Source organism: Colobus angolensis, unplaced genomic scaffold (assembly GCF_000951035.1).
Source record: "Colobus angolensis palliatus isolate OR3802 unplaced genomic scaffold, Cang.pa_1.0 Scaffold12, whole genome shotgun sequence".
In the NCBI taxonomy this organism is placed as follows: Eukaryota; Metazoa; Chordata; class Mammalia; order Primates; family Cercopithecidae; genus Colobus; species Colobus angolensis.
Window position 1 is genome coordinate 7,153,465 of NW_012113141.1, and position 23,140 is coordinate 7,176,604.

Genomic DNA, 23,140 nt, shown 5'->3' on the forward strand with positions numbered 1-23,140 from the left:
CTCACTGCAACCTCCGCCTCCCAGGTTCAAGCGATTCCCCTGCCTCAGCTCCCAAGTAGCTGGGACTACAGGTGTGGGCCACCATGCCCGGCTAATTTTTGTATCTTTAGTAGAGATGAGGTTTCACCATGTTGGCCAGGCTGGTCTTGAACTCCTGGCCTCAGGTGAACCGCCCGCATTGGCCTCCCAGAGTGGTGGGATTATAGGCATGAGCCACTGTGCCCAGCCGTCAAGTAAGGACTGAAAATCAGAGTGGTAAATTGATTCTGGGGCTGCCTGTAGATTGGGTGGATTCATCATCTTGAAAAGTCAGGGCCTTAAATTTAAGCAGGTACTGGGGAAGGCAGATGAGTCCTTGGGCTTTCCTGAGAGGAGTTTTGGAACTGAGATATTGTTTATAACGTCTGGACCTGGGCTGCACCTTCAGTGAACAAGCCAACTAGGGGAAAAAAAAGTCTGCATGCTGGAAGAGGGAGATAAGGAGTCCTGTTTCTCTCAGGCTGGCTGTGGATGGGTTAAAAAAAAAAAGTTATTGGGACTGCAAATGGACATGACGGATCTTTTTGGAATGATGAAAATGTTATAAAATTTGATTCTGGTGATGGCTGCATAACTATAAATTTACTAAAAATCATTGAATTGTTCACTTAAAAGGAGTGAATTTAATGGTATGGAAATTACATCTCAATAATTTTTTTTTTTTGAGACAGAGTTTTGCTCTTACTGCCCAGGTTGGAGTGCAATGGCACAGTCTCAGCGCACTGCAGACTCTGCCGCCTGGGTTCAAGTGATTCTCCTGCCTCAGCCTCCCAAGCAGTGGGGATTCCAGGCGTGACCACCACGCCAGGCTAATTTTTTATATTTTTAGTAGAGATAGGGTTTCACCATGTTGGCCAGGCTGGTCTTGAACTGACCTCAAGTGATTCACCTGTGTTGGCCTCCCAAAGTGCTGGGATTACAGATGTGAATCACCGTTCCTGGCCATTTTTTTGTTTGAGATGAAGTCTTGCTCTGTTGCCCACGCTGGAGTGAAGTGGTGTGACCTTGGCTCACTGCAACCTCCACCTCCCAGGTTCAAGTGAATCTCCTGTCTCAACCTCTTGAGTAGCTGGGATTACAGGCGTGCACCACCATGCCTGGGCTAATTTTTGTATTTTTTTAGTAGAGATGGGGTTTCACCATGTTGGTCAGGCTGGTCTCGAACTCCTGACCTCAATGATCCATCTGCCTCAGCCTCCGAAAGTTCTGGGATTACAGGCATGAGCCACTGCACCTGGCCTAATTTTTTTTTTTTTTAATTTGAGGCCAGGTGCATTGGCTCACACCTGTAATCTCAACACCTTGGGAGGATGAGACAGGAGGATCACTTGAGACCAGAAGTTTTAGACCAGCCTGGGCAACATAGGGAGATCCTGTCACTATCAAAAAAAAAAAAAAAAAAAAAAAAGCTGAGCATTGTTGGCGTGCCTGGGAAGCAGAGGTGGAGGCAGGAGGATTGATAGAGCCCTTGAGGTTGAGGCTACAGTGAGCCATGATGGCTCCACTGCACTGTAGCCTGGGTGACAGAGTAAGACCCTGTCTCAAAAACCAAAAACAACAACAATAAAAAACAAACAAAAAAAATCGATCTAGGGTGACACTATTATTACTGGAGTACCTTCTAGAAACAAATGTGGAACAACCACACTTCAGTCCGGGCTGGAAGGGATTATCAGAGGAAGGCATTTTGATTAGAGTTGGGCCAGGCACAGTGCTCATATTTGTAATCCCAGCACTTTGTGAAGCCAAGGTGAGAAGACTGATTGAGCACAGGAGTTCAAGACTATCCTGGGCAGCATAGCAAGATCCTACAAAAAATAAAAATAAAAATAATTTATTTTTGTTTCTCTACAAAAAATAAAAATAATTTTTTTTTTTTCTCTACAAAAAATAAAAAAAATTAGCTAGGTGTGGTGGTGTGTGCCTGTGGTCTCAGATACTTGGGATCTGGCTTAGATGGGAGGATTGCTTGAGCCCAGGAAGTCAAGGCTGCAAGTGAGTGCCATTGTACTCCAGCCTGGGTTACAGAGAGAGACCCTGTCTCAAAAAATAATAATAATAAAAAGTAAGGCTGGGCACGGTAGCTCACGTCTGTAATCCCAGAACTTTGGGAGGCCGAGGCAGGTGAATCATGAGGTCCGGAGTTCCGAGACCAGCCCGGCCAACATAGTGAAACCTTGTCTCTACTGAAAATACAAAAATTAGCTAGGCATGATGGTGGACGCCTATAGTCCCAGCTGCTTGGGAGGCTGAGGCAGGAGAATTGCTTGAACCCAGGAGGCAGAGGTTGTGGTAAGCCAAGATCGCACCACTGCACTCCAGCCTGGGCGATAGAGCGAGACTCCGTCTCAAAAAAAAAAAAAAAAGAAAGTAAAGACAGACTATAGACCTATTCTTTTGTAATGTTTAGCTAAAAGGGGAGCAAAAGTTTGAGGAGGCTGTGAGGTAATTTGGTTGGATTTTTTTAAAAGTTTTTTGAGATATAATTCATATACTATGCAATTCGCCTATTTAAAGTGTTTTTGTATATTTAGTGGTTTTTAATATATTGATAGATATGTGCTGTCACAATTTAGTATATTGACAGATATCAATACAGTCAGTTTTAGAACATTTTCATCATCTGAAGAAGAAATACTGCATTCTTTAGCTACCCTTGTTTAGCTATTCCCCCATTCCCCTATTCTTCCAACCTTAAGCAACTCCTGATCTACTTTCTGTCTCTAAAGATTTCCCTGTTCTGGACTTTTCATTAGAATAGAATCATATACTATGTGATATTTTATAATTGACTTCTTTAATTTAGCATAATATGTTCAAAGTTCAGTTATGTTGTAGCATATAGTAGTACTCCATTCGTTTTTGTGGCTAAGTGGTTTTTCTTTGTGTAGCTATATGCTACATTTTGTTTATCCATTCTTCTGTTGATGGACATTTGGGATGTTTCCACTATAGTTGGTTTTTGGGTTTTTTTTTGTCTGAGAGATGTTTGTATATTTTTGTGCTGATGGGAATAATCAGAGAGCGAGACACTGAATGGAAAGTATATTGGAAATACACTGTGGTAGACTGAGGCGGGTGGATTGGTTGAGCTCAGGAGTTTGAGACCAGCCTAGGCAACATGGTGAGACTCCATATCTATAAAAAATACAAAAACTAGCGACTGGGCGCGGTGACTCACGCCTGTAACCCAGCACTTTGGGAGGCTGAGGTGGGCAGATCATGAGGTCAGGAGATCGAGACCATCCTGGCTAACATGGTGAAACCCCGCCTCTACTAAAATATAACAAAAAAAAATTAGCCGGGTGTGGTGGCGGGCGCCTGTAGTCCCAGCTACTCAGGAGGCTGAGGCAGGAGAATGGTGTGAACCTGGGATGGGAGGCAGAGCTTGCAGTGAGCCGAGTTCGCGCCACTGCACTCTAGCCTCGGCGACAGAGCGAGACTCCATCTCAAAAAAAAAAAAAAAAAAAAAAAAAAAAAAAAACAAAATGGGGATTTTTTATTGTTTTTTAGATACAGGTTTAAAAAAGACAAAAAAACAACAAAAAAAACCCAGCTGGGAATGGTGGCATGTGCCTTTGGTTTCAGCTACTTGAGAGGCTGAGGTGGGAGGATCACCTGAGCCTGGAAAGTTGAGGCTGCAATGAGCCGTGATCACGCCACTGCACTTCAGCCTGGGTGACAGAGTGAGACCCTGTCTCAAAAAAAAAAAAAGCTGGACAATCAGTCTGCATTTGTTTGATTTACTATTTATTAAGGTTCATGCATGCTTATGCGTGCCTTCCCTTGCAGTGCTTTCAGTACTTCAGATTACAAAACTGAGAAGGTTTGTCAAATAATTGAAGCAGAGGAAGCAATAATTTAGTTAGCAGAGTAAATAGTACTTGACCTGAGGGTGCTTGGTTTATGTTTGTGGAGTGAGCTTAATGGAAAACAAGATTTTCCATGAATAATCATGGTATAAACAATCAGGAATATAGTTTACCCATAAATATACAAAAGTATGAAGCTATAAAAGAGCTCAGGGTGAGAGTAAGATGTCACAGAACAACGTAGCTTCCTGTACGATGCGAAGCTTCTGCCGACTTCAAAGGGTGTCCTAGCCCCACTAGTCACCTCTGCTTTCTTTCTTTTCACAGGCTGCCTGGGTCTCAGCCATTTGGGTCCCCATTGGCCCCTGTGGGCAACCAGCCAGCTGTGCTTCAGCCCTATGGCCCTCCCCTGACAAGTGCACAGGTGACTGCGCAGCTGTCTGGAATGCAGATCAGCGGTGCTGTGGCCCCAGCCCCTCCCTCTTCAGGGCTGGGCTATGGTGAGTGGCTGTGAACACAGGAGTGTTACTGTCCTCTTTTCAGAGGCATCAGACTCTGGGGTTATACCTGAATCTCTATTATTTCCCTTGTATTTCCTGTGCCTCTGAGCCTCAGAAGATGGGACGGTCATACCTGCCCCTCTTGTGTGGAAAGGAAAGTCGCTTTACTGAACAAGGAGGCAGAATGACTGGGCTTTTGACTCTACCTTTATTCTACTTCTCAGGCCCACCAACATCGCTGGCTTCAGCCTCAGGAAGTTTCCCTAACTCTGGTCTGTATGGCTCCTATCCTCAGGGCCAGGCTCCTCCCCTTAGCCAGGCCCAAGGTCATCCTGGGATCCAGACTTCCCAGCGATCTGCCCCATCACAGGCCTCCGGCTTCACACCCCCAGCTTCAGGGGGTCCTCGGCTGCCTTCGATGACTGGTCCACTCCTGCCTGGACAGAGTTTTGGAGGGCCCTCAGTGAGCCAGCCCAACCATGTGTCCTCACCTCCTCCTCAAGCTCTGCCCCCTGGCACCCAGATGACTGGGCCCCTGGGACCACTGCCACCTATGCACTCCCCGCAGCAGTCAGGCTATCAGCCCCAACAAAATGGTGAGTCTTGCCCAAGGTCTGTCTAGAAGCTAGAGGCATTGGCTACTCAGGTGGTTTTTGATGTTTTTTATTTGTTTGTTGTTAGTATTACTAAGTGGTGAATTAGATGGGCAGCTTCAGGGTATTATTCCTAGGATATGGGGTTTATGAGACATTATTTTTTCTTGTAGTTCAGATAACATGGTCTTTCTGAATGGCTTTGCCAGGCATTAGTGTACCTCATAATTCTATGTTTGTAGGAGTCTAGTCATTTTCCTGAGGCCTTAAGAAGAGATAGGGATGGGATTTTGAGTTCATCAACCTTGTGCCCTTGTCTCAGGTTCCTTCGGACCAGCCCGGGGCCCTCAGCCTAATTATGGAAGCCCCTACCCAGCAGCACCCACCTTTGGCAGTCAGTCTGGGCCTCAGCCACTGCCTCCTAAGCGCCTGGACCCTGATGCCATCCCAAGCCCTGTAAGTAGAAACTTACATGGTCCTGAGGAAGGGTTTGTGTCTGCCAGATAGGCAGGTCAATCTAGATGAAATGTTTGCCTAGCATTTTCTGATAATTTTCCCTTTTTGTTCATCTTCTTGGAGAACTTACATATAATTTGACTCTGAACTGGAACTTGAGGTTCTAGGAGTCTTTTGGGGGGCTGTTTTACTCTATAGATGGGCAGAGAAGGAAGGGAAACCAAGAGTGAGCAGCAGCACCAGTAGATCTGTGAGTTGAGGGCTGTACTCTGTCACTACTGTACATACATAGTATGGTAGCCTTTGTCCTTCTGTGGAGCAGTGACTGGGTCTTACCCCTTAGATCTAGAAGGATGGCATTCTTCCTAATGGGTAGAGCAGGTGGGAATTCTCTATGTTAGATGTTAAGAGAAGGAAAGCCTCACTGGTTTCTCTGCTCTTACTTGGACAGTTTTAGGAGGAAGTCCTCAGTACTTTTGTTTGGTAGGCTTCTGCTGTGTAGATGGGGAAGAGTGAACGACAGTTTATGAGGGCAGTGTGTATGTAAAGTCCCACTGGAGAGCTTTTCCCAGGAAGAGGGTGAATTGCACCCTTGGAGCCATCAGAATCCTCAGGCCCTCCTTATCAGACTCAGAATAGAGACTAGGACTGTACTGCCAAGTAGGGGCCACTTTATAGTTCTGTCTGTAACATATGCTATGTCAGTTACCTTGCCATGCTTAGCCATTGTCATATTCCATTCTGTTCTCTTCCCTCTTCCTCCTTTGGGTAACCACCACAGTGAGGGAGCCTGTTGGCCGAGGAGAACTCAGGAGAATTAAGCAGCCCCTCCTTCCTTCCCCCTCCTTCAGTAAGAAGGAGAGTCTGGTTGGATGTGAAGGGAGGCTTCTTGCAGCATAAGATAGTCCTTAGAATGGGAGGTTTGGCCTTTTAGGGGAACATTCCTGTTCTTCTTCCTTACGGTTTCTTGCATTCAGCCTCAGCCTCTCCCTGTATAACTCCTGCTTGCCTCCTGTTTGTCCCTTTCCTTATCTTTCTACATCATAGTCTGAGCCATTAAAGCCTCTGTGTTGAGCCAGAAAGACTTGGAATTTCATATCTAGAGGGGGCTTGATTTCAGCAATATGAGCTGGGCTCCAGCTGTTCATGTCTAACTCAACAGGGTTGAGAGAAGTAACATCTGCCTCTTGTTCTTTTGTCTCCCTCCTTGTATTCCCCTGCTGCCTTTATTATTAAAACACTAAAAGCAACTCAGTGAGCTGCCTCCTCAGCAGAAAACCAGGCACAGAATAGACCCCGATGCCATTCCTAGTCCAGTAAGTGCAGGGGGTGGGTGTTTGTGCATGTCATTCCTGTGTTAGTGCCATCCATGCATGCCTGTGACCTCATCTTCACCTCATCTACCATGTCCATTCCTCTCCATTCTCTTCCTTTAGCCCTAGCCCTTATAGATACTCACTTATACAAGCTAAAAGGATATGCATGCCTCAAGTCATGAGGTAAATGAAGAGGTAGCAAGCTGTTTGCCTTGAGTATGGGGTGGTGGAAGGTCAGGCTCTAAGGGTGGGGTCAGGTGGCATGTTAAGCTTTGGCTTTAGTCCTTCTGGCTCCTCCAGGAGCCTGCAGGTGATGTGTGATGGAAGAGGACAAAGTTGAACAGTAGATCATTCCACTTTAGATTTGATTTGTCTGTAGCCTGTTGTGGAGAAATATTGGTGTAGGAATGTACAGATTCATAGTATCCCAAACTGGAGTTTCTTACAGGAGAAGAGACTGCTGGTTTGGGAAAGTGTGAGTACTTTCTCATCTGAAGAGTCTTTTTCACTCTGATATATTTCTAAGCTTCAACTTTTCTGCCATGGGATAGAGAGTCTCATTTGCCCTTTGCTTTTTCTGGTTTTCCAAACCCATCTTGAAGTAACTGACCAAAGGTCATGAGCCTGCATAAAGGTCTGAATATGAGTTTTGCAGGTCCTTTATTTTCCTTTGCTGAGTCTGTCAAAATGTGGAGGACTGAGGATTGAGCTATAAGGATTGGGTACTTATCCTCCCCTCCTATATATACACATTGATGCTTACCTGAAAGTAAGGCAGCATCTGCTTCCTCACCTTAGTTGATAATTTCTGGCTGTTTAAATCTCTCCTCACCCTGTCCCTTGTAATTTCATTGAGTGTAGAGTCATTCCAGGTAGATTCATTTTTACATGGTTACTGTTGTCTGTTTTCCTGCTCTGACTCAGAATGTGTCTTGGAGAGAGGATCGGGGAAGGCATGATGGGGGAGGGGAATGGAATCTAATCATGTTTGAAGGTTTGTGATCAGAGCTGGGGCTTTTCCTGGAATGGGAGGAATGAGAGGGTGTTCACCATTGATTGGGGGTTGGGGTCAATTCATAAAGAAGCCCATTCTCACGTTGCCTGCCCAGCAGGCTGCTGGGAGTGAAAGATTGGCTGCTGCAGAGTGAAAGATTGGCTGCTGCAGAGTGAAAGATTGGCATTGCAGCATTTTATATGATCTCCAGAAGGAGAACAGGCCTGGTGCATGAGGTGTTCCCTGGCAAATTTTTAGTTTTTGTGTTACGGCTATAGCTTTTTTTCTCTTGGCACTCTGGGACCTGACACTTCCCTTTTCTTCTGTCACCTCACTCATTTCACTTCTCTGCAGATTCAGGTCATTGAAGATGACAGGAACAACCGGGGTACAGAGCCATTTGTTACTGGAGTACGGGGCCAGGTGCCACCCTTAGTCACTACCAACTTCCTGGTGAAAGACCAAGGTGAGAATTAGCTCCTCCCACAGGGGCTTTTTCTTCAAGATTATCAGCTTATGGTTGGGTCCTTTTTTTTTTTTTTCAGTTTTTAACCAGAGACAAGTTCCCTCTAGTCCCTCTGGGGGAAAAAGCCACCATCACCTCTAGCTTTGTGGAGGTGATGGTGTGGATCACCAATGGAGAGCTGGTGTCTGGAAGGATTCTGTGATCTGACTTGGGTCTTCTATCTCCTTCTTCAGGGAATGCAAGTCCCCGATACATCCGATGTACATCCTATAATATCCCTTGCACATCTGACATGGCTAAGCAGGCTCAGGTGCCCCTGGCAGCAGTCATCAAACCACTGGCAAGTCTGCCCCCAGAGGAGGTGAGTCAGGGAAGGGGCTAGAGTGTAATTGAAAGGGAGGGAGGTAGAGGGGGGACTAAACTTTCTTCCTGGATGTGATTCCGGCTTCACAATGGAAGATATTTTAGATAGGCAGGAGAGGAGACTATCTTTAGTGGCTTTCTATCCCAGGGCCCATCCCTGGAGAGGGGATGGTAGGGATGACAGCAAAAGCCCAAGACATTGCTGGGAAGGAGTATGGTCCCTAAGGGGAACAAGTGGTATGAAAAGAGGTAGGATCAAATTGTAGGGGAGAAGACAGCTGAATGTAGGAACCTCTTGTATCATGGTAATCTCCAGATGATAAGAAAGACATCATTCCATGTTTTCCTGACTGTCCTGTTATCCCAGGTTAGGGTTGTTAGAACAGCATATAAGCAAAAAGGGAGATTAGGATCCAGTGATCCTTCTCTCACCTGTTTTGGGGCCTGATCTGTCACCCCAGTACCTGATACCAGGATGAAGAGAGCGAGCGAGGCAGCTGCTCCACCAGGCCTTGGTAGGATACTCATATTCAGCCTTGCTTATCTTACGATAGGGTTCTCTATTACTAGAAGCCCAAGACTCAGTTTATATTCTGCTTCTCTCTCTGTCTTCCTCTGTGTGTTTGTCTATTTCTATCTGGGTCCCATTGGGGATAGTTGGGCACTGATCTCTTATGTGTAGGGTGACATTTGTCTGGGGCATCAGTAGCTGGCACAGAATCCCAGGGATAGGGGAGGAGGTGTTATAGATATTTGGTAAGGGAAGGAGCTAGAGTCCAGATTCTTAGAGCAAGACTGAAGGGGATTAGAGATGGGACCAGAAAGGAGAATCCTAGATAATCTTGGCTTTCTCCCTCATATGCCATGGCAGCCCCTGGTCTGATACGGCCGGTTTTGCAGTTCCTCTTTTCTTTCAGTGAGAAATGCAGCTCTGGGGGTGGGATGTAGCAAGAGGGAACTATATAATTTTTACTCATAGGGACATTTTCCTGTGATTTGTCCTTACTCCCTTTCATCATTGTGCTCCCTACTTCCTCTGTAGGCAGAATATCTACACCATGCGCCTTCTCCCTTCAGTTGTTCCTCCTCATCTCCTGGCTGAACCTACTGTAGTTTTCCTTTATGTCTGATCCCCTCCCCTTTGTGCCTTAGGCTTCACCATATGTTGTGGACCATGGGGAATCTGGCCCTTTGCGCTGCAACCGCTGCAAAGCGTACATGTGTCCCTTCATGCAGTTCATTGAAGGAGGGAGGCGCTTCCAGTGCTGTTTTTGCAGCTGTATCAATGATGGTATGTTCATGGAAGCTGGGATTTGGGGAGAGGTCTTGATTGAATCTTCCTTGTTCTCTATTAATAGTTAGAGAGATGAGGGTCCATTTTTCAGGAGCTGGGGAAGTAGGGCACATGGGAATGAGGGATAGTGGAGTGAGCTCAGCTAGGGCTAGATATACTGATTGAAACTGGATCTTCAAGTAACACACTGCCATGCTCCCCACAGTTCCTCCCCAGTATTTTCAGCACCTGGATCATACCGGCAAACGTGTGGATGCTTATGACCGTCCTGAGCTATCCCTGGGCTCTTATGAATTCTTGGCCACTGTAGATTACTGCAAGGTGAGGGAAGGTAGCATGGGAGGAGCAGTGGGTGGAGGATAATGAGACAGCTAAGAATGGCTGTTATCATTTCCCTCACCCCTTTTTTGTCCCTTTTTGATGTTGACTTCTCTCTAGTCAGCTGGCCTGGTTAGCATTACCCCTCTCCCCAACATTTTCTTCCTCTGCAGAACAATAAGTTTCCCAGCCCTCCTGCCTTTATCTTCATGATTGACGTCTCCTACAATGCCATCAGGACTGGTCTTGTTAGGCTCCTCTGTGAGGAGCTCAAGTCACTGTTAGACTTTCTACCTAGGTGAGAGTTACAGAACTGAGGTGTTTCCTGGGGTTAATGATAGGGTGTCTGGGTTGACTGAAGAGATGTAGCCTGATGTCATGAAGTTGTGCGTGGTGGAAAAGGTGGCAAGTCTAGGTAACAATGTCACCTTCTACAGGGAGGGTGGGGCAGAAGAGTCAGCAATCCGCGTTGGCTTTGTCACCTACAATAAGGTGCTCCACTTCTATAATGTGAAGAGCTCATTGGCCCAGCCACAGATGATGGTTGTGTCTGATGTGGCTGACATGTTTGTGCCACTGCTGGATGGTTTCCTGGTCAACATCAATGAGTCTCGGGCAGTTATCACCAGGTAAGAGCCAGATTGTGGAGGTAAAGGTTGGGGGTGGCATGGGTACCACCATAGAAGGTCATGGAGTTGAGCAGAGGTGTTGGACAGTAGATGGAAAGGGGCTGTGGCCCAGGAGTTGTCAGATTCTAGAGGCCTGATGACTCTTCAGGGAATTGAGAACTGAGGTATCTGGAATCTGGATAGCAATTTTGGTTGTTTTCCATCACCTATCTCTTTAGCTTATTGGATCAGATTCCAGAAATGTTTGCAGACACAAGGGAAACAGAGACAGTATTTGTCCCAGTTATCCAGGCTGGGATGGAGGCTCTGAAGGTAAGGCTGGAGTATCTGGCAACTTCCTCTAACTCATTTTCCTCTGACCATCTTATCCCTTGGGATACAACCTCTTTCTTCAGTGGTGGATGACTGTCCATAAGTTAGACTGTCTGACATAGTTGGTGCTTAATAAATGACAGGGGAAGGGATGGATGAATAAAGAATAAACAAGTAGTCCTCTCTTTTTTCCTAGGCTGCTGAGTGTGCAGGGAAGCTCTTTCTATTCCATACATCCCTGCCCATTGCAGAGGCCCCAGGGAAACTGAAGAACAGAGATGACAGGAAGCTGATCAACACAGACAAGGAGAAGGTGTGGGACTGGAAAATGGGGGAGGGGAAGGATTTTTCATTACAGAGGAAGTGGGGACTCTACTTTCTTGATGGGGGCTAGGACCAGACACTCTACCCTTTCAAATACCGTATCTGTGACTGCCAACTTCCACTGCTGCCATACTCCTCTACTCCATCCGATGCCAAAGCTGTTGGTAGACTTCAGTTTATTTTTTAGAGGAGAACTTTTGGCCAGGCACAGTGGCCTCATGCCTGTAATCCGAGCGCTTTGGGAGGCCAAGGTGGGTGGATTTTTGAGGCCAGAAGTTCGAGACCAGCCTGACCAACATGGCAAAACCCCGTCTCTACTAAAAATACAAAAATTAGCCGGGTGTGATGGCACACACCTGTAATCCCAACTACTTGGGAGGCTGAGGCAGGAGAATCACTTGAACCTGGGAGGCAGAGGTTGCAGTGAGCTGAGATCACACCACTCTATGCCAGCCTGGGCGACAGAGTGAGACCCTGTCTCAAAAAAATAAAAATAATATAAAAGAGAATTTTGTACTATTGCAAAATCCTTGGAAGTAGATCTGAAGTCTCCCATGAATTTGAATATCCCATGCTAGCTATTCAGTTCTCAAATAGGGTGGAGCTGGGATATTTGAACATTTTCTTCTCCCCATTTTCTTTCCCCCTAGACTCTGTTCCAGCCTCAGACAGGTGCCTATCAGACCCTGGCCAAAGAGTGTGTGGCCCAAGGCTGCTGTGTAGATCTCTTTCTCTTCCCTAACCAGTATGTGGATGTGGCCACGCTCTCTGTTGTGCCCCAGCTCACCGGTGGCTCTGTCTACAAATATGCTTGCTTTCAGGTATGGTGTGGTATTTGCAGTGGCAGATGGCAGCAGGGCTGGGAATATCTGCTTATATATGGAGTGGCTGACTCATTAATAGAAATAGTGTTGGGGCTGGGCATGGTGCCTCACGCCTGTAATCCCAGCACTTTGGGAGGCTGAGGCAGGCGGATCATCTGAGGTCAGGAGTTCAAGACCATCCTGGCCAACATGGCAAAACCCCATCTCTACTAAAACTACAAAAATTAATCGGGTGTGGTGGCGGGTGCCTGTAATCCCAGCTACTCGGGAGGCTAAGAATCCCTTGAACCTGAGAGGCGGAGGTTGCAGTAAGCCAAGATTGTGCCACTGCACTCTAGGCAGGGCGACAGAGTAAGACTCTGTCCCCAAAAAAAGAAAAATAGTGTTGGAAGAGAAGACTGCATAGTCTAAAAAAGTGAGCCCGAGAGTGTGGCAGTTAGGAACATGGGCCTTGGAATCAGTCCTGCATTGATATTCTGGCCCCACCACTTACTAGCTATATGACCTAGGATAAATTACTTAAGTACTCCCTCTTTTGTTCTTTCATCTGCAAAATGGGATTAAAATACTTAAGTAGGATTTGTCTACAAAATTAAATAATTATATGTAAAGCACTCTGTGTGGTACCTGGCATGCAGTCTAAGTGTTTAAAAGCTGTTGTTGTCATCATCATTATCATTGTCACTGGAATGATGATAATTAGGAAGCCTTGTAGAGTGGAAGGGGTACAGGGAGATTGTCTGCAGGATGAGCTATATCTAGTCAGTGATATGACTCTGGGTCTGGGGCCCTGCAGGTGGAGAATGACCAGGAGCGATTCCTGAGTGACCTGCGTCGTGATGTCCAGAAGGTTGTTGGCTTTGATGCTGTGATGCGAGTCCGGACAAGCACTGGTCAGTCCTGGCTGGAGAAGAGCAGGTGGGGGGCCTAAGTCTGGAAGGGAGGCATGTGGCACTTTTCATACCTTTTGCCCTAACTCTGTCCATGTGGCCTCAGGTATCCGTGCCGTAGATTTCTTTGGAGCTTTCTATATGAGCAACACGACAGACGTGGAGCTGGCTGGGCTAGATGGGGACAAAACGGTGACTGTGGAGTTCAAGCATGATGATCGGCTCAATGAAGAGAGCGGAGCCCTCCTGCAGGTGGCAGGCGGGAGGCGGGGCTGGGGAGGAAATGTGTCATTTGCTTGGTATAGAAGAGGGTGAGGAGTGGGTAGAGAGCACTGGAAGAAGAGACTGGGCAGGGGCGTGGCTCATTTCTCTCTTCTAGTTTAATAATGTAGCAAAGGGCCTTTGTGAGGGAGGGGTGTGAGTTCCCCCTTTCTCCCTTCCCCTAGTGTGCCCTGCTTTACACCAGCTGTGCAGGGCAGCGTCGGCTCCGCATCCATAACCTGGCCCTGAACTGCTGCACCCAGCTGGCTGATCTGTATCGAAACTGTGAGACTGACACACTCATCAACTACATGGCCAAGTTTGGTGAGGGTAGAGGCAGGGCAGGGTGGGATTGGGGCTGAGAGGTCCAGGATGGTGAGTGGGTAGTTGTGATGGTGGGAATGCATACATGATGGGCAGCTGACCAGTGACTGTCTTTGCGTTCCCATCCAGCATATCGGGGAGTCCTGAATAGCCCTGTGAAGGCTGTTCGTGACACTCTCATCACCCAGTGTGCCCAGATCCTGGCCTGTTACAGAAAGAACTGTGCTAGCCCCTCCTCTGCAGGACAGGTGGGGCAAGTATATTAGTGGGAGGTGGGGTTGTTGGGACAAATGTTTGCATTTGGGAGGGATTTCTCATGATCATCGACTTTATTTTGATAATCCCCTCAGTTGATCCTTCCTGAGTGCATGAAGCTACTCCCAGTTTACCTGAACTGTGTGTTGAAGAGTGATGTCCTGCAGCCTGGAGCTGAAATCACTACTGATGACCGTGCCTATGTCCGACAGCTAGTTACCTCCATGGATGTGGCTGAGACCAATGTCTTCTTCTACCCTCGGCTCTTACCTTTGGTGCGATTGAGGGTTGGAGTTTGAGATCTTGCATGGAGCAAAGGGCCTCTTAGGAGGAGGAAAGGATAGGCTAATATCAGTCTGACACTAGTGGAATTTGTTTTTATGTATTTTAGCTGATGCAGTTTTCACACTGAGAGAGTTACTGAGACCCCAGAAGGGGTGGTGTCTGAGGACTTAGCTTTCAGAATTTTGTGTGTGGTGGGGGCAGACTTGTCTTATGGTCCTTGGTAACCTTTTGCTCCCTTCCTTTTGTCTAGACAAAGTCTCCCATCGAGAGTACCACCGAACCACCAGCAGTTCGAGCCTCTGAAGAGCGTCTAAGCAATGGGGATATGTATTTACTGGAGAATGGTCTCAACCTCTTCCTCTGGGTGGGAGCAAGCGTCCAACAGGGTGTTGTCCAGAGCCTTTTCAGCGTCTCTTCCTTCAGTCAGATCACCAGTGGCTTGGTGAGGGCAAGGAGTCAAGGAGAATATGGGTGTGGAAGTATAGTTTGTGAAACGATTGGGAGCCAATAAAGTTAGTGTAATGGTCCCCTCAAATATCAGGGAACACTTGGGGACAAGGGCAGTTGCTGTCATTGTTCTCAGGCTTCCTTGTTTCAGATGATGCATAGACGTGTGCTGCCCCACCTTGACTGAACTCAGAGTGCCTTACCATAAGGATAAATGAATTTTGTGTTCTAGAGTGTTCTGCCAGTTCTGGATAATCCACTGTCCAAGAAGGTTCGAGGCCTCATTGATAGCTTAAGGGCACAGAGATCCCGGTACATGAAGGTAACACTGATCTGAACCCTGGATTTCTTACCATGTCAAGTTCTCGCCTAGAAGTGGGGGTTGGGTGGGGAATGAGTAAGTGACTGCCTAATGGGATTTCTGGGCATGTTTAATTTCCTTTGGCGTTGCCTCATGAACCCTGAATTCTGGCTATAGCTTATCGTGGTGAAACAGGAGGACAAGCTGGAGATGCTGTTCAAGCACTTCCTGGTGGAAGACAAGAGTCTGAGTGGGGGAGCATCTTATGTGGACTTTCTCTGTCATATGCACAAGGAGATTCGGCAGCTACTGAGCTAAAGCAAGTGGGTAAATGGCACAGGGCCCAGGCCAGCTTCCAGAAAGCACCCCAGGATGTCAGAGAAATTGGGACAGTACCGTATCGTATGTCATGTAAGCTGACCTCAGTCTCTTTGGGGGGGGAGGGGGAGATATAAGGAGACACCTTCTTTCTGGGCTCAAGTATCCTGCCACTCTGTCATGTCCTGCTGATAGAAGGTGCCCCTGTTCCCTCACTCTACCCTCTTTTTCCTGCTAATCCTGTCATAATGAATGTAGTTTCTCAGTTCACTGTATATGATTCGGTATTGGGGGTTTGGAGGCACCCAGACCCTGGCAATATTATGTGTCCCTTTGGGCCAGTCTCCCCAGAGGAGAAGGGCAGGCAGGAAAGAGTGGGGGATCCTAAGGTTACTACAGGGGGTGGCTAATTCAGCTCAGTGTCATCCACAACTTCCTATATTAGGGATAAAACATACAGGTGCACAAGAGCTGGGGTATAGCCCATAGGTGGTGGAGAGAAAAGTGGTCAGTCCTTCTTGGGCCTGGAGGTTAGCAGTCAAGTTTCTCTGCTTTCACTGCTCACTCGCTCTCTCCTGCAATGATTGATGATCACTCCGTGGATAGAGAGACACTGTCAGAGATGACCTGGGAATTCAGTTGCAAAGTATATTAAAATCTGGGAGAGATACCAGTCTCCTTTCCAGCTGGAGAGGCCCCAACACTGGATGGTTCTATAGGGAGCCTAGGGAGCCTGGTCATCAACTTGCAATACCTCACAGAGCCAGTTCACATCCCACTCTGAGCTCCCACGAGAAACACTGCTTCTCCAGGCCCGGGGTTGTTGGGGAGAGAGGCAGAGGCAGCTGGAGCGCCATTCTCTCCTGCCGGGACACCGCTTGGGCTTTGGTATTGACTGAGTGGCTGACAGTTATCTTCCAACCCCAACTGGCTTGGGGGCGGGACAAGGGCTAGGCTTGACGGTGGCCAGGCTTGCCTGCTCCCCGCCTGGGATGCCCCTGCTCTGGACCTCTCATTTCTCTTCATTGGTTTATTTTTCAATGCATCTTTAATTTGTAAAGAAATAAAATAAATTAAGATGTAACCATTAGCCTCATCTTTACTGCCGAAAGCTCACTTTGCTTTTAGCCCTGGCCGTCGGCTGAGCGGAGCTGCGCATGCGCCGCGTGGCCCCGTGGCGTAGAGCCTGGTCCAGTCACGACTAGCCGCTGGGCGGGGTCCGTGCCGGCCGAGGGCGCCGGCTGCCAGAGTGGACATGGCGGCCGGCCCCACTGGGGCGGTGCTGGCCCTCCTGGGGGTGCTCAGTGTCTGTGCAGCCAGCGGCTATGGGTCCGTGGCGGAGAGGGAGGCCGGCGGGGAGGCGGAGTGGGCGGAACCGTGGGATGGCGCGGTTTTCCGGCCGCCCTCGGCGCTGGGCGCAGTGGGGGTGACGCGCAGCTCCGGAACGCCGAGGCCAGGGAGGGAGGAGGCTGGGGATTTGCCGGTGCTGCTGTGGTGGAGCCCAGGGCTATTCCCCCACTTCCCTGGAGACTCGGAGCGCATCGAGTGTACGCGCGGCGCGTGCGTGGCGTCCCGGAACCGCCGGGCGCTGAGGGACTCGCGGACGCGCGCGCTGCTTTTCTACGGCACCGACTTCCGCGCGTCGGCCGCGCCGCTGCCGCGCCTGGCGCACCAGAGCTGGGCGCTCTTCCACGAGGAGTCGCCCCTCAACAACTTCTTGCTGAGCCACGGCCCGGGCATCCGTCTCTTCAATCTTACCTCCACATTCAGTCGCCACTCGGATTACCCGCTGTCGCTGCAATGGCTGCCCGGGACCGCCTATCTGCGCCGCCCGGTGCCTCCGCTCCGGGAACGCGCGGAGTGGCGCCGCCGCGGCTACGCACCGCTGCTCTATCTCCAGTCCCACTGCGACGTGCCTGCGGACCGGGACCGCTACGTGCGCGAGCTCATGCGCCACATCCCGGTGAGTGAGTGAGGGCGGGTGGGAGGGGAGGGAAAGGAGGGGGCGGGCTGAGGCCAGGACTCGAGGTGTCCGGGCCTCCGGGCGCACCCTCATGACGGCCCTACTCTACCCGGTCTAGGTAGACTCCTACGGGAAATGCCTGCAGAATCGGGAGCTGCCCACCGCGCGGCTACAGGACACAGCCACGGCCACCACCGAGGATCCAGAGCTCTTGGCTTTCTTGTCCCGCTATAAGTTCCACTTGGCCCTGGAAAATGCCATCTGTAACGACTACATGACAGAAAAACTGTGGCGGCCGATGCATCTGGGCGCTGTGCCCGTGTACCGCGGCTCTCCCTCTGTGAGGGACTGGATGCCGAACAATCACTCCGTCATCCTGATTGATGATTTTGAGTCTCCTCAGAAGCTGGCAGAGTTTATTGACTTTCTGGACAAGAATGATGAGGAATATATGAAATACCTGGCATACAAGCAACCTGGGGGCATCACCAACCAATTCCTTCTGGATAGTCTGAAGCATCGGGAGTGGGGAGTGAATGATCCTTTGCTGCCTAACTACCTCAACGGCTTCGAGTGTTTCGTCTGTGACCACGAACTGGCTCGGCTGGATGCCGAGAAAGCCCACGCGGCCTCTCCTGGGGACAGCCCCGTCCTTGAGCCCCACATTGCCCAGCCCTCACACATGGACTGCCCAATGCCCACACCTGGCTTTGGCAACGTGGAAGAGATTCCTGAGAATGACAGGTAAGAGTGCTGGGGTCCCCTGCAGCCATCAAATCATTTACTTACTTGCTTACTGTGGGTAATTAAGTAGCACTAGGTGCTGAGCAGGTGCAGGAGGAAATTATGGTATGTGCTCACTCTGTCTTTAAGGTGTCAACAGTCTAGTTGGGGGGATAAGACAAGCTGAAAAAGCTGCATAGACGTAAAATATAATTCAAGGCAACATGAAAATCAGCTTATGTGGACAATGTTTCCAGTAGTGGTTCAAAAAGATTGAACCAGAGCTCAGGGCCTGTGCAGACAGGGGAGAGAGAAAATGGGGCAAATAAATAGGGGCAAGGCTGTAAATATCATTAATACCAGGCTCAGGAGTTTGGACTGCACTAAAAACTCAACTATTTGAGCATCTTTTTTAGAGTGGACATGGGGGTGGGGAGTAGAGGAGAGCATTTTGAGGGAGGCTTTTCTGCAGTAGTCAGAGCTTCCACCTGTTAACCAACCATAATTTTTTTTAAGCAGCTGTGCTGAGGATGAGCCCCATGTACTTGGTGCATGTGGGGACACACTGCCTGTGTAACTAGAAGAACTAGGCATGGCCAGGCACAGTGGCTCACGCCTGTAATCCCAACACTTTGGGAGGCCAAGGTGGGAGGAACACTTGAGGCCAGGGGTTCCAGACTGGCCTGGACAATGGAACAAAACCCTCTCTGTACAATTTAAAAGCTAAAAGCCTGGGGTGGTGGTACATGCCTGTAGTCCTGGCTACTTGGGAGGCTGTGGCAGGTGGACTGCTTGAACCCAGGAGTTCAATGCTGTAGTGAGCTAGGATCGTGCCACTGCATTCCAGCCTGGGTTGGAGTAAGACTGTGTCTCACACACACACACACACACACACAAACACACAAACAGTGCGCAATGTGCATCAGAAGGGAAGCGAATAGGCTACTGTAGGAGGTGGCAAAAGGTGGTGGTATTGGGAAACAAGGCCAGCATGAGGTGTGTGGGGGGGAAATGTTGAAACCACTTGTAGCAAGCCACACCTGTTGGGGGAGAGGTGCTAAGATTATTAAGCTTAAGTAAGACTGCTAGAAGGGCCTACAGAGACCGACTTGGACAGTGGATGGCAGCAGAAAGCCATTTATTAATAGATGCTGCTGGCAGTTTTGTCTGGATGGTTGGAATGCTTCACTAGGTAATTTGTATCTAATTACAAATTGTATCTGAACATAATATGATTTACTAGAGGAAAAGTACAAAAAATGTGAAACATTAAGAAAATATTCAGGTTATGTCTTCTAGATGCTGGATGCTACTTCATTTTGATGCACCTTCATTTTGATTATTGGGATAAAGGTGAAACTTAAAAGATAATCATCTAAAGACCCCTGCCCCCTTGCTTTCCTTATGGAGACTACCACTTCCAGTCTGACCTCTGCTTTGCCTGCCTCTGAACCCCCTCCACATTTGGGAGCCAGAAGCAGGCAAGTCAGGAATTGTAATTGATTGGGTAGGCTGTGTGATGTCTTTGTATTTGTGGCTTTTAGCCTGTCACTTGGGCTAATATTGGATTTACTTCACGTTGTCTTTCCTTCGCAGCAGTCTTGTCCAAGTTAGAGACCACTGTATCTGCTTAAGATTTCTTTGGCCCCACTCAGAAAAAGGCAGGACTCATAACTATGCTGCAGTTCCATAATCCAACCCCCATTTTGGTATTTCAGTTGGAAAGAGATGTGGCTGCAAGATTATTGGCAAGGTCTGGACCAGGGGGAAGCTCTCACTGCCATGATCCACAACAATGAAACAGAGCAGAGGAAATTTTGGGATTACCTACATGAAATCTTCATGAAAAGGCAACATCTCTAAGTGCCCTTGCAAGAGCCTTTAATTTGGCGGAGCTAAGGAGATTTTATTCTACCATGGGACATAAGGAGCATCTACTGCACAAACCCTTACTGAACACTGTCTTTTCATGGATTCAAGGCATTCCAGTTTTATCTATTAAGATTTTATCTTAATGATGAGTAGCCAAGGTCTAACATAGGGCCTCTCCTCAAGGACAGATGGAGGCATACAATTTTTGGTTCAGTGAGAAACAGAACCCTAAAACATCCATTTGATTCAAGGTGCTGGTCGAACAGTTTTTAAATTACTCACTTCTCTATTTCATCCTTTGAGCTGTACTTGACTACCAATGAAGTAAGATGGGTCAGGTTACAACTTACAACTTTTGTTCTATTCCCCAAATTCCTCATTATTCAGGACGTTTCCCAATAATCTCTTTTTCTCATCTCTTGCTTTATAAATTGTTATGTTGGTGGAGAAGCAAAACTTCTGGTGAGTTGTATTCTGGTTTTCTGCATTTTTTATATTACATACTTTGCTTTCATGTCAAACTTCTATTTTACTTTTGTTTTGTTTTGTTTTGTAGAGATGAGGTTTTGCCATGTTGCCCAGGTTGGTCTCCAACTACTGGATCAAGCAATCCATCCGCCTTGGCCTCCCAGAGTGCTGGGTTTACAGGCATCAGCCACCTTACCCAGGCCTAGTTTTTTTTTTTTTTGGCTTTTTCTGTCCAGGTGTGGTGGCTTATGCCTGTAATCCCAACACTTTGGGAAGCTGAGGAGGGGTGACTGCTTGAAGCCAGGAGTTTAAGACCATCCTAGCAAGACCCTGTCTCTAAAAAATATAAAAGAATTAGCAGGTCATGGTGGTGCACACGTGTAGCCCTAGATACTTGGGAGGTTGAGGCAGGAGGATCACTTGAGTCCAGGAATTTAAGGCTGCAGTGAGCTATCATCATGATCACTGCACTTCAGCCTGGGTGACAGAGCGAGACACCGTCTCAAATTATATATATATATATGTATGTATTTTTTCTTTCTTTTTTTTAAGACAGAGTCTCGCTCTGTCACCAGGCTGGAGTGCAATGGCATGATCTCGGCTCACTGAAACTTCCACCTCCCTGTTTCAAGCGATTCTCCTGCCTCAGCTTCCTGAGTAGCTGGGACTACAGGCATGCACCACCACGCCCAGCTAATTTTTTGTATTTTTAGTAGAGATGGGGTTTTGCCACGTTGGCAAGGGTAGTCTTGATCTTTTGACCTCATGATCCGCCTGCCTTGGCCTCCCAAAGTGCTGGGATTACAGGCGTGAGCCACCATACCCGGCCTCAAATATATATTTTTAATGGCCTTGTCTTTCCTGGTTTTAGGCCCTTTCCCACAATTTCTGATGGAAATACAGAAACCTTGCCATCATTCTTACTGCTGGTTTGCATCTTATTTATGGTATATCTGGGATTCCTTCTCATGAACAGAAAGATTCAGTGGCTGTTATATGCCTTGTCAATTTAATGTATTGCCCTGTCTTCTTTTTGATCAAAGATGGAGACTAAGACTGGGAATTATGACAGAAAAAGTCATATTTTTCTTTAAATGATTTTGAAATGTTAAAATAGGCCAATATGAGTCAAAGTGCAAATTTTTCGGTGTGTTGACCAAAAAAAAAAAAGCCCAGGGAAAAGAGTGCAAATTTTATAGCTCCTAATTCTTTTGTTTGCCTAATGAACTGTTCCCTCTATTTTATTGTTTTTATATGCTACAAAGTCCCATCTTCTGCAGTTATGGAAACAGTATAGCAGTATGTTTTAGTAATTATTTTATAATCTGTAGCACTTTTCACTTTTAAGTGCAATGAATAGTCCAGCTTCATTCACTTTATTACTGATATGCTTCCATATGACCTTTTTTTTTTTTTGAGATGGAGTTTCGCTCTTGTTGCCCAGGCTGGAGTGCAATGGTGCGATCTCAGCTCACTAGAATCTCTGCCTCCCCAGTCCAAGTGATTCTTCTCCCTTAGCCTCCTGAGTAGTGGGGATTACAGGTGCCTGCCACCATGTCTAGCTAATTTTTGTATTTTTAGTAGAGATGGGGTTTCACCATGTTGGCCAGTCTGGTCTCGAACTCCTGAGCTCAGGTGATTCACTTGGCTTGGCCTCCCAAAGTGCTGGGATTACAGGCGTGAGCCACTGTGCCCAGGCACCCCCCCTTTTTTTTTTGAGGTAGTGTCTCACTCCATCACCAAGGCTAGAGTGCAGTGGCACAATTTTGGCTCACTGCAGCCTCTGCCTCCCATGTTCAAGCAATTCTCATGCCTCAGCCTCCAGAGTGGTGGGATTACAGGCACGCACCACCACGCCTGGCTAATTTTTTTGTGTTTTAGTAGAAATGGGGTTTCGCCATGTTGGCCAGGCTGGTCTTGGACTCCTGACTTTGAATGATCCACTCGTCTCGGCCTCCCAAAGTGCTGAGATTATAGGAGTGAGCCACCGTGCCCAGCCTGAGACTGCTTTTTGATGGAGCCCACTCAAAGGGATGAGGAGGCAAGGCAAGAGATTTAAGCCACAAGTGGCTGGCTAAATAAAAGCTTACTCAGAGCTGGGCGCACCCAGCACCAACAGGTGGCTCACACCTGTAATCCCAGCTACTTGGGAGGCTGAGGCAGGAGAATTGCTTGAACCTGGGAGGCGGAGGTTGCAGTGAGCCGAGATCATGCCACTGCACTCCAGCCTGGGCAACAGAGCGAGAGTCCGTCTCAAAAAAAAAAAAAAAAAAATGCTTAGTTAGATTTGGGGATGCAGCCAAACCCTTCTATTGCTGTGGTTTGAACATACAGTCTAATGAGCAGGGAAACCATTAGCTCTTTCTGGGGCAGTGGAACAGGAAAGAATACCTTGGACCTTAGAGCTACTCTAGTTGTAATGTATTAATGAGTTATCACTAGAGAAGTTCCACAGTTTATCAGTATATTATCTATACCTCTATCTGCATATCTATCTATATAGATAGATATATGTTAGATGCTTCAACAACTAGGGTCTACACTTAATATACTGAAATCTAAGGATGTGGCCAAGAAAAGCTGTAATTAGGCTGAATTTCATTGCCAAAGTTGTTCTTTTTTTATTTAATCCTTTAATAAAAGATGATCTTCATAAATTACAGAAAGTTTGCTTACCCTATTTGACCTTTTGCAGAAAAGAACAAGAGGGAAGACCTCCAGGCTGGGTGCAGTGACTCATGCCTGTGATCCCAGCACTTTGGGAGGCCGAGGTGGGAGGATCGCTTGAGCCCA

The 23,140-nt window shown here is 47.7% G+C and overlaps 2 protein-coding genes across 6 annotated transcripts in view; both read left to right on the forward strand.

Moving 5' to 3' along the window:
* SEC24C (SEC24 family member C) overlaps positions 1-16,405 on the forward strand; it is a 28,503-nt gene extending 12,098 nt beyond the window's left edge. For 2 of the 4 annotated variants that reach the window (XM_011928184.1, XM_011928213.1), the window contains 21 exons: positions 4,179-4,351; positions 4,576-4,947; positions 5,267-5,400; positions 6,648-6,716; positions 8,065-8,176; positions 8,410-8,537; positions 9,692-9,830; positions 10,039-10,154; positions 10,325-10,449; positions 10,589-10,780; positions 10,999-11,092; positions 11,289-11,405; positions 12,067-12,237; positions 13,037-13,133; positions 13,237-13,382; positions 13,577-13,715; positions 13,845-13,963; positions 14,066-14,245; positions 14,506-14,697; positions 14,935-15,024; positions 15,181-16,405. In XM_011928184.1, the coding sequence (XP_011783574.1) occupies positions 4,179-4,351; positions 4,576-4,947; positions 5,267-5,400; positions 6,648-6,716; positions 8,065-8,176; positions 8,410-8,537; positions 9,692-9,830; positions 10,039-10,154; positions 10,325-10,449; positions 10,589-10,780; positions 10,999-11,092; positions 11,289-11,405; positions 12,067-12,237; positions 13,037-13,133; positions 13,237-13,382; positions 13,577-13,715; positions 13,845-13,963; positions 14,066-14,245; positions 14,506-14,697; positions 14,935-15,024; positions 15,181-15,321 (3,046 nt within the window). In that variant the 3' untranslated portion in view covers positions 15,322-16,405. The remainder of the gene's footprint in view (positions 1-4,178; positions 4,352-4,575; positions 4,948-5,266; positions 5,401-6,647; positions 6,717-8,064; positions 8,177-8,409; positions 8,538-9,691; positions 9,831-10,038; positions 10,155-10,324; positions 10,450-10,588; positions 10,781-10,998; positions 11,093-11,288; positions 11,406-12,066; positions 12,238-13,036; positions 13,134-13,236; positions 13,383-13,576; positions 13,716-13,844; positions 13,964-14,065; positions 14,246-14,505; positions 14,698-14,934; positions 15,025-15,180) is intronic. The other 2 variants (XM_011928192.1, XM_011928203.1) reach the window with 1 other exon arrangement.
* A 3-nt stretch (positions 16,406-16,408) lies between these two features.
* FUT11 (fucosyltransferase 11 (alpha (1,3) fucosyltransferase)) lies at positions 16,409-20,400 on the forward strand. 2 transcript variants are annotated; one of them, XM_011928171.1, is made up of 3 exons: positions 16,409-17,284; positions 17,403-18,028; positions 19,604-20,400. In XM_011928171.1, the coding sequence occupies exons 1-3, from the start codon at positions 16,577-16,579 to the stop codon at positions 19,698-19,700; spliced, it is 1,431 nt and encodes a 476-aa protein (XP_011783561.1). In that variant the 5' UTR covers positions 16,409-16,576; the 3' UTR covers positions 19,701-20,400. The 2 variants fall into 2 exon arrangements, with proteins under 2 accessions (XP_011783561.1, XP_011783551.1); XM_011928161.1 differs by having other exon boundaries at positions 19,726-20,400.
* The last annotated feature ends 2,740 nt before the right edge of the window (positions 20,401-23,140 follow it).